Genomic DNA, 10964 nt, shown 5'->3' on the forward strand with positions numbered 1-10964 from the left:
GCATATATATATGCTTGTGTTTGTCTAGGGTTTGAGACACACACTCCGACACACTCAGCCTCTCACTAACACGGCGCTCTGCTCCGCTCGCTCCTCTCTCTCTTTAGCTCGTCACCACTGGTTTGGTCTCCCCCTCTCTCTTTCTCTCACCGCCGCGCCTCTCTCCTCACCGGCGATCCTCCGTCGCCACCGATCCTCCCTTACCGCCTCACCTCTGCCATTCCTCCGTCGGTCCCTCACCGCTGCTGCTTTCTCTCCTTCACCGCCGCTCCTCCGTCACCGCCGACCTCCCTCACCGTCGCTGCTCTCTCTGTTTAGGTACCTCTCTCTCTCTCTCTCTCTCTCTCTCTATAGGGATTTCGTTCTAGGGTTTAACCTGTGTTTTTTTTTTTTCCCCTTTGAATTTATAGATCTATCTATTTTATCTATAGATCTGTTTATTGATCTGTTTATTGGTCAAGATTAGTTTTTTTTTTGCTCTGTTGATCTGATTCATGTATATCTTGTTGATCTGTTGATCTGATATAATATATACATATATGTTGATCTGTATATTAGTTTTTTTTTAGCTCTGTTGATCTGATTCATGTTTATTGATCTATCTATTTTATCTATTTTGTCTGTTTTATCTATTTAGTTTTTGCTTCGGAACAAGCCTGTCGTTAATTGGTCAAGATTAGTCTTTTTTTGCTCTGTTGATCTGATTCGTGTATATCTTGTTTTCAATTATTGGAGTTTCATTAATTCAGAGGTAGATGTGTTGCTCAGTCTTTGTGTTTGTGATTCACATGATCATGTAGCGTGTTTGCTTAGGGAAATTTGAGACACAACTGATTGAATTTGGGTTTAATTGCCGGGGACAACGCCAAGTGTTAGTTTTGCAAAATTTTGAATTGCAGATGTTTGGTACTGGAAATCTCTTTAAGACCTTAAAAAAAATAAAATCTCCCTCTCTGTCTCTCATAGCAGGTGTCTGTAAGTTGTTCTATGTTTTGACTATGCACACTAACGAAATTCATGTCCTGCTACCTTTCTCATAGCAGGTGTCTATTTTTTGATCATGAGTAGTTATTAGTATTTATTGTTTCTGTTTATTTTATATTATTGAAGATGATGAGTAGTTAATTTTTTATATTATTGAAGATCTTATTGGTACATGTCCCAATTCAATTCCATTCATCTAAAAGAAAGTAAACAAAGAAAGTAAACAAAGAAAGAAATGTCCCAATTCAATTCAATTCCATTAATTCAATCCATTAGCTTAGTTATTATTAATTTGTTTCTCAGTTCCAGTAATCTACTTTTATGCTGTCTCTGTTAATATTAATTCAATCCATATTATTTTTATAAAGGTTAAAAATGTCAGATGTTAACTCTGAAGTACCAGTTAACTCTGAAGTACCCGTTAACTCTCAAGTACCATTTGAGAGTGACGCGTCACAACATTCATCGCCAGCTACAAACGCACCTACGAACTCACCGTCTCCCTTCTCTAATCAACATGTTATTGATTTAGAAAAAGAGTCTAATACTACTTGTGGAGGAACTAAAAGAAAACCTAGTTTTGTGTGAGAACATTTTAAAAACAACAAGTCAATGGGTTGTGGAAGGCAATATGTAATTATTGTAATAAGCATCTTGGAGGTGATTCAAAAAATGGAACTAGGCATTTGTATGATCACCATAAGAGTTGTACTAGGAAAAAAGTGATGGACATGAGGCAAAAAGTGTTTAGTAACAACTTTAGTAGAGAGAGTCCAAAAATGAATTCTTATATTTTTGATCAAGATTTTGTTAGGAAAGAGTTGTTACATGCCATAATCTTGCATGAATATCCCCTCTCTATTGTAGACCATGTTGGTTTTAAACGATAAAATTTTGAATATCCCCTCTCAATTTGAGAAAGCGTTCGAACGCAGCTAACAATTTTTTTCTTGTCCCTCCATACTCTGAACCTAGAGAGAGAGAGAGAGAGAGAGAGAGAGGGAGGGGGAGATGGCTTCGATGTGCAGATCAGCAGTAATGGCAGGTGCGAGGTCCCTCACAGCTCGCTCATCCAAAACCCTACTTCCCAAATCCAAAACCCTACTTCCCAAATCCCTATTTTCCCCAAAATCCACACCCCCATCTCCATTCTCTTCTTCCTCAAGACCCATCCCCTTCTCTGCTTCAAGGTAAAACCCCTTTGCTTCTTCTTTCATACATGTGTGTATATATATATGTATCTATTTATGTAAGTAGTTGTATTGGCTTTCAGGGTTGTTTCAATGCTGGCAAGTGTGGAGTCAATGATGCCACTTCACAGCGCCATTGCTTCTGCTCGTCTCAGGTCCAACATTGCCGTTGATTCCTCCTGCTGGAGCTTGCTTTCTGAAGGTACTTTCCCTATTATCTTTCTTTTCGAAATGAATTTATTCGTAATTTTCGAGCTAAGTAGATTGTTTATTCGTATATCAACAAATACAATATGAATCTTGTAAGTTATGCTTCATGTTGACGTTAATTGGGTTTTTTGTTCTTTTAGTCTACATTTGAATTATTCTTTTTTTTTAAGAGAGAGAGAGAGAGAGAGAGAGAGAGAGAGAGAATTTTTTTTGTAATATTAGTTATCAGTACTTGGTTTTTTAAATGCATCAATGGGTTTAGCATTAAAATATATTCAAACATTTGGTATAGTTCACTGTGCTAGCTTGTAATGGTTAATGAATTGAGTTTTGTTTTTTAGTCTACATTTGATATATCGGTTATCAGTATTTGGTGTTTAAATGCATTACCGGGGTTAGAAATCAAACATTTGATAATGGTGAATAATGACTCTTGTTTTCTGCACGATGACTATTCTGACTAGTTGATCTACCTGTTGATATAGGATTTGCAATACCGTTGTGACAAGGTTTGCCGGATTGATACAAGGCAATAAGTGCATAGGATTTGTTTCCATATCTTTTTGAGAAGGAAAAAGTCCTTAAAGTTTAGAAATTGTTGACATTAAGTTTTGCAGCTTGTGTAAACTTTTTTGTTCAAGTTGAGTGATGCCATTTACTTGAATTGTTAGTTGATATCCCAATGTAAAGTTCCTTTGGTGGTTTTATGATTCTGCCATTGTGAAATTGCTTTTGTAGGCGAATTGCACGATGTGTAATTGCTATGAGCAACATCTATTAGGTCTTTTTCCCTTTCAGGTTTCCTTGGATTATAAAAAATTATGTATCACAACATCAGTTTGTGCATATTTTGAGATATCACTGTTTATAAATGGGTTTGTTGGGGGGGGGGGGGGGGGGGCTTGGTTGATATATCGTTTCTATTCAGCATTAATAGCCTTATGTCAATGGGCTGTTTCTTTGACCAAATTATTGAGGCTTCACATAGAAAGCTAGACTTTATTTACATGTTATTTGCTTTACTAAGTTTGCGCATCTTAGTTATTGGCAATAATACATTATTGGAAGTGTTGTTGATGGAGAATAAGGATGAAATTAGAACTTTTAGTTGCTAGAATGTTGAAAATTTAGCACCCAACACATGCAATGAAGCTATAGACGAGTAGCCTTGGGCAATGAGTTAGCGAGGAGACTGGCTATTACTCAATATTAGTTTGTCCCTTTATATATATAAGCATATGTACTAGATGGTTAACCTGTGGGATCCTAAGAGTTTGTTCAGTGGCTATTCCTGTCTACCTTGGACATAATAAGGTTTTTGATAAAAAGTATACACTAATTCACACTCGAGCTTCACCTGCACAAGGCCAATTGCACATTTTTGTGATGTAGCTTCATGGGGATCTTGTAATGTGGTGTGATATTGTCTTTGTATTAAATCCCATCCTCATATTAATGGGGAAGCAAGCAACTACTAATGTTCTTACCACTCAACAACTTTACCATTCTCTTTTTAGTGAAGGGGTTCTTCCACTAATTATTTTTTTATTTTTCTTTGTGGCCTTTCCCTAGACTTTGCATTACCTCGGTGACACAGACTCCACGTTCAGTCACTTCAAACCTAATCAGAGCTTGCATATGAGCGGCCTCTTTTACTGAAAAATTTGCCAGGGAAAACAGTTGATAGGCTATCTGTGGGCCTTCTAGTGTGTGAACTTTCACACAAGCGAGAAAATATACATGCTTATTGAAGATTTTTGACATGCTATAGGTGATCTTTGCTTTTTTAGAATTCCAGAAGATGCCACTGAATGTTTTTTGTGACTTGATACTAGCTGTGTTATATGAGGTGTAAGATTACCTTGTTCTCTTCTTGATTTGTTACGGTGCGTTAGTTTTTAGTTTTTCCGCCCAATGATCGAAAAACAGGTCCTTCTCTCTCTCTACCTTAATTGTGGGTTGTGGGATCAAATTAAGACCATGCTACATGAATTGGTTTTCACCAGTCAGAGAGAGAGAGGGAGAGAGAGTTTTCTGTTTACCACCTGAAATAGTGTGCTGCAGCACATCACAGCCATTAGCTGTTGTTTGAAAGCAGGTTGGTTATGCTGCTGTTTGTAGGTCAGTTATTGTTGATGTCTCAAATTGGCCTCGATGGACGAGGATTCTCTGCTTCACTTACTTTATCCAGCCTGTGCTTTTGGACCCACTGTTGGATGAAGAAAGTGCTAGAGAGAATCTAGGTCCCAGCAAAATACTGTTCAATTTGACTGCCACAGGGATATATCCAACAATATTACATAATTGCATGTTGTTTGTTTAGGGAAGATAAAAATACCTGGACTTCAAATATTATCAGCCTAGTAAAGCAGTCAAATTGGTATGTTCACTATTCAAAATAAAAGTAGGCCAGTGTTAGCTTGGTATGGTATGCCAATCAAACAACTATCGATCACAAAATTGTAAGACTCAGAGAAAGAAATAAGCATCTTTTCTTTATTTAGCGATTCTGGCTTCGAGTTGCAACTTGCAATTCAAGCTGAGGATGAATTTTTGGAGTTACCTCACCGACCCATTTTCTCTCACTCGAGTACGTAACTATAATCTTTTCATTTCTTTTCTTGTCTGTAATGAAGAGGGAGAGACATTTATGTTTGGTTGAGTTTTTTTTTTTTTGAATTTTTTGAAAAACTAAATTGGTTAAAAAAAAAACTCAATAATTTCTTATGGTTTTTTATTTTTTTGAGTGGAGTTTTTTTTTTTTTAAATATATATATATTTTTTATGTTTATTTCATCAAATTAGTTTCTAATTATTTAAAAATAAAAGTTCTGGCCAAGAATTCAAATTAGTTTATAATTATTTAAAAATATCCAGATATTTGGTAAAAAAATATTCAGGTTATCTATGAGCGTATAGTGGGTTGAATAGGTGTTTGAATTATTAAAATACTATTTACTATTGACTAACTGAATAAATTAAAAATAAAAATTATTATTTAATATTGACTAACTGGATAAACTAAAAATATAAATCACTCACCTTGTTTGGTTTTGGAATTTTGAATTCACTTTTTAGAAAATTGAGAGTTTTTTGTTTTTTTGTTTATTTTTGTTTTTATTGAATTTGTTTAATATTTTAAGTAATTTTTTAGTTTTTAGATCCATTTAACATAAATATACTTAAAAAGTACAATATTGTGAAAATTTTTTATAAAAATATTAATATAAAAAATATATAAAAAAAAAAGTTTGTATATTTTTGTATTATTGTGTATTTATTAATTTTTTAAAATATTTTATTTTTTAGGTAAGTTAAATTAGAAATCATCACATAAAAGACTAATCTATTTTATTTTATAATAAAATTTGACTGTTTTCATTGCAAGGCTTTTTAATGTGAGCCATCAATGTTTTTGGGTGAAGCATTAATAAATTTTAAAATATGATCTTGTGAATTATTTTGTCTTTCATTTTTTTTTTATGAATCCAAATGTTACATTAAAGTGAAAATTATACAAAATGATAATCATCTGCACATTTGAGTTTAATTTTTTAGGGATGAAAGTGGGTTTCTCCGAATATGAAATTACACATTTGGGCAATTCATACTATAGAGGATGTGGATTTTTTCTTCTCGTGGAACAAATCTTACATTACGAATAAGAATATAACATTCTAATGTACCACACAAAAAAATTTATCAGGATACTTTTTTCAAATGTAACACAATCCAATGTAACACAAAAAAAATTTTTAGTGTCCTTTTGGGAATTTTGTCACGACCCGAACTCGGTACCCAAAAGTTCGGTGTCGCAACAAGATAACAAAAATAAAATAATTTAAAAATTTTTGTAGTAGTAACGCGAGCGGATAAATCCAATAAACTAAAGTAAAATAAATGGGTACAAAAAAAGAGAGGAAAATAGTCATTTAGGTTTTTATTTTATTACAAAAGTTCGATCAGTAATACAGATAGTAAATAATTATAAAAAAAAACACAGCCAATTCATCCCTCATCTTGATCCTGCTAAATCTTGTTACCTGAAAAGGGTAACAGTTATAAGCACATATCAGAGTGAGAAATATTATACTGTGAGTATAGGGGCATAAAATGACCATCGATCGTTATTTAAGCTAAAACCTTAACATAATTTAATTTGAACAAATAAATTATTTAAATGACACAAACTGAATAGTTATTTAAACTAAATTATTTAAAATAATTTAATCTGAACAAATAATCATTTACGTAGCAAAACTGAGATTAGGTAAATAATTAACTAGAACTACGGTATAGAACAAAACAAAGGTCACTGAAATGACAAACAGAACAGAGGTCAATGGATTCATGACAAATAGAGGACCACAAAGTGGCCAAATAGAAGTCAATGGTTTATTTAAGTCCCCTAAGACGTGGGACTCCCGTAGTGGTATTTAGAGAAAATAATTGTTTATCAAACCATTGTCAAATAATTTCTTAAATTTAAACAAACATAACCATGAGTTTTAATTTAAGCAAATAGAGTTCAGAAAATAATCCACGTAATTGAAATATTAACATAATTGTAAAACATACATTATATAAAATAAGTTGTGGTAACTCAAAACATTCGTAAAATATATTATGATAACTCAAGACATATATAAAATATATTATGGTAACTTAAAATATAATATAACTCACTCTTAATATAAATTTACGCCTATTTTCCCGTGCTCCCAAACCTCTCGTGCTATCCCTCCTCCTACTCTTTTCGTTGATTGTCATCCTTGCTTCTACTAGACCACCCTATTTATATGCATAAAAACGTGAAGCCCAAGTTGATTATGTATTCACCGGAGGCGCCACTTGTCCTTGTCCCTTGACTCTTACCTCACAAATTTCCCAAGGGTCATTTAAGTTGTTGGCTCTAGAAAATTAGATTTCGCTGATTATAACTCTAAGGGTTATCACCCTCTTTGATAATTCACAATAATCTCTAAAATTATGTATGATTATAGGTTAGGTTCACGTCTAAAAATCTCACCACCAAGTTATAAAATATCACTTACTGCTTACTAAACTATTTAATATTAAAAATGCAGTGTCCCACAATCTATCATTTTAAACAAAGATTTCTAATAATTTAAAATTAATAACAGTTAACGTTTTAAACCATAAGTTTTCATTAAGCACTTTTTGATATACTAAGGAATTGTATTTATTATTATTATTATTATTATTATTATTATTATTATTACAATCATCGGGTGCCACAATTCTCCTCTCCTTAAAAGAAGTTTGTCCTCAAACTTGACGTACCTTGGTTTTCGAAGAGGTGTGGATATTTGGCTCGTATTTGGCTTTCAGTTTCCCATGTTGCTTATTCGACAAGAGAGTTTCTCCATAAGACTTTTACAAGAGGTATAGTCTTGTTTCAAAGGACCTGATCACGACGATCGAGAATCTGTATAGCTTGCTTTTCATAAGAGAGGTCTTCTTGAACTTCCAGGTTCTCATAATCGACAACATGCTCTGGATCTCGAAGATATCGATGGAGTATCGAAACGTGAAACACATTATGGACATTGGACAGTTCAGATGGAAGCGCGAGGCGATATGCCACAGGACCAATTCTTTCTAGTATCTCGAATGGCCCGATGTAACGTGGATTTAACTTTCCTCGTTTTCCAAATCGGATAACCCTTCTTGTTGGTGAGATCTTTAGGAACACATGATCACATATTTGAAATTCTAAGTTTCGTCTCCGTGTATCTATATAGCTTTTCTGGCGGCTCTGGGCAGTGCGAATTCGCCGTTGGATGAGTTGAATTTTGTCACTTGTAATTTGCACGATTTTAGAGCCTAACAATTTCCTGTCTCTGACTTCCGTCCAACACAGAGGTGAGCGACATCTCCTTTCATACAGTGCCTCGTATGGTGCCATTCCAATGCTTGCGTGGTAGTTATTATTATAGGCGAACTCCACCAAAGGTAGATGATCTTCCCAATTATCTTTGAAGTCTAGCACACACACACCCGTAACATATCTTCCAAAGTTTGGATTGTTTTTTCAAATTGCCCATCAGTTTGCGGGTGATAAATAGTGCTAAACTTTAGAGTGGTTCCCAAAGCTCTTGCAATTGTTCTAGAAGTGAGAAATGAAGCGGGGGTCTCTTTAAGATACGATTGAAACTGGGGTACCGTGCAAACGAATGATTTCCTTAATGTATAGAGTGGCGAACTTAGTAAGGGAGTACGTGATTTTGATTGGTAGAAAATGTGCCGACTTCGTTAATCAGTCTACGATAACCCATATTACATCATTCTTCGACATTGATTGCAGTAGCCCGACCACGAAATCCATAGTAATGTGCTCCCATTTCCATTCAGGAATAGAGAGTGGTTGCAACATTCCTGTAGGGCTCTGATGTTCTACTTTAACTCGTTGACAATGCAAGCATTTGGAGACGTGGCTTGCTATGTCTTTTTTTATTCCTGTCCACCAGTAGTGTGCCTTCAGATCGTGATACATCTTCATATTGCCAGGGTGGACCGCAAACTTCGAGCTATGAGCTTCTACCAATATCTTTTTCTTGAGTTCTGGAAGGTCAGATATGCAAATTCGATTCCGAAATTTTAGTATCCCATTGCTTATTGTGAAGTCAGGATCGGGCGTGCTTCCTTGCTCCTCGTACTTTTTCTTCAAAAGTTTATCTTCCTATTGGCGGGCTCTAATTTCGTCAATCAACTCGGGTTCTACGATAATGTTGGCGAGTAGTCCATTGATTTTGCGGGGAACGAGGGTACATGCCAAACTTTTGGTCATCTTTCGACTCAATGCGTCTACTACCACGTTAGCTTTGCCTAGATGGTGATGGATCTCTACGTCGTAGTCCTTCATAAATTCTAGCCATTTTCGTTGCCTCATGTTTAGTTCTTTCTGTGTAAACAGATATTTAAAACTCTTGTGATCAGTGTAAATCTCGCAGGATGCACTGTAGAGATAATGACGCCAGATCTTGAGGGTGAAGATCATCTTAGCCAATTCTAAATCACGGGTTGGGTAGTTTCTTTCGTGAGTCTTTAGTTGGCGGAAGGCATAAGCAATGGCCTTCCCATTTTCTATAAGAACGCAACCCAAATCATTGTATGAGGCATCACTACGAATTACGAACCCTTCTGTTTCTACGGGGAGTGCTAGTATAGGAGCTGTCACAAGTCTGTTTTTCAATTCTTGGAAGCAACGTTCTTGTTTGTCCGTTTATTCAAAGGGTGTGTTCTTCTAAGTTAGCAAGGTCAAGAGTGGTGCTATCTTCGAGAAATCTTGCATGAAACACCGGTAATAACCGGCTAGACCCAAGAAGCTTCGAATCTCAGACATGTTAGTAGGTCATGGTCAATCCACGATTGCTGCAACCTTTTACGGGTCAACTGAGATGTCATCCTTGTTAATGACGTGACTGAGGAAGTGTACACTGGTGATCCAGAATTTTCATTTCTTCAACTTGGCATAAAGTTTGTGATCACGTAGTGTTTTGTAGAATCGTTTGTAAGTGTTGTTCATGGTCCACCGGTGACTTGGAGTATATGAGAATGTCGTCAACGAAGACGATGACGACCTCATTAAGATAGGGGTTGAACACTTGATTCATGAGGTTCTTAAAGGCCACTGGAGCATTTGTGATGCCAAATGGCACGACGAAAAACTCGCAATGCCCGTAATAGGTTCTGAATGCAGTCTTTTTGGTGCTTTCCGTTTTGAATTTTAGTTGATGGTAGCCAGAACGCAAGTTAATTTTTGAGAATACTTGGGCGCGTTGCAGTTGATCAAACAAGTCGTCAATTCGTAGCAGAGGGTATCGATTTTTGATGGTGACTTTGTTCAGTTCTCGGCAATCAATGCATAATCTCATCGTGCCACCCTTTTTCTTTACGAATAATACTGGGGCTCCCCAGAGTGAGGTACTAGGTCGAATAAAACCCTTGTCCAGTAGTTCCTAGAGTTGAGTCTTCAGTTCTTTTAATTTTGTCATGGACATGCAGTAAGGGGCTCCTGAGATTGGTTGTGTACCTGGTAGGGTTTCAACGGTGAATTCAATTTCTTTCTAGATTTGCTGCAGGAACAAAAGGCGTCGGAATTCATACATCTAAGGCAAGGAACCATGACGGTGGCCGAATACGAGAGCAAGTTCACGCAACTAGCTCTATTTGCGACATACGTGATCCCCACCGAAGCCCGAAAAGCCAGAAAATTTAAAGCAGGATTGGATGCTGAAATCAAGGATAGACTTGAGGTTTTGAAACTACCAACCTATGCGGAGGTGGTGGATCGAGCATACATTGCGAAAAAAGGGATTAAAGCCTCGCGTTCAAGGGAACCAAGCCAAAGGAAACGATTTTGGGAAAGAGATAACAAAAGATTCGGTGTTGCACCTCTCAAGAGGATAAATACGGGCACAACCAGTTCAACCAGTTCAAGCGATCAAGGTCCTCCTCACCCCAGAGGTGGCACTAGTCCTAATTGTCCTACTTGTGGATGGGCTCATTGGGGACGATGCCATCAAGACTCGGGAGCATGCTTTAGATGCGATCAAG

At 36.1% G+C, this 10964-nt stretch overlaps 1 protein-coding gene across 8 annotated transcripts; it reads left to right on the plus strand.

Annotated features, from left to right (window-relative positions):
- Positions 1-4254, plus strand: LOC114304316 (uncharacterized). Of its 8 annotated transcripts, none has more exons than XM_082904810.1 (4): positions 1-318; positions 1964-2174; positions 2258-2376; positions 3957-4254. In XM_082904810.1, exons 2-4 carry the CDS (start codon positions 1996-1998, stop codon positions 3974-3976), a joined length of 318 nt encoding a protein of 105 aa, XP_082760936.1. In that variant the 5' UTR covers positions 1-318; positions 1964-1995; the 3' UTR covers positions 3977-4254. The 8 variants fall into 8 exon arrangements, with proteins under 8 accessions (XP_082760936.1, XP_082760915.1, XP_082760910.1 ...); XM_082904789.1 differs by having other exon boundaries at positions 11-318; positions 1960-2174; XM_082904784.1 differs by lacking the exon at positions 3957-4254 and adding an exon at positions 2870-3256 and having other exon boundaries at positions 11-318; positions 1960-2174.
- Positions 4255-10964: the final 6710 nt, after the last annotated feature.

The sequence above is a fragment of the Camellia sinensis genome, chromosome 2 (genome assembly GCF_055761805.1).
Source record: "Camellia sinensis isolate YWXY chromosome 2, ASM5576180v1, whole genome shotgun sequence".
NCBI lineage: Eukaryota > Viridiplantae > Streptophyta > Magnoliopsida > Ericales > Theaceae > Camellia > Camellia sinensis.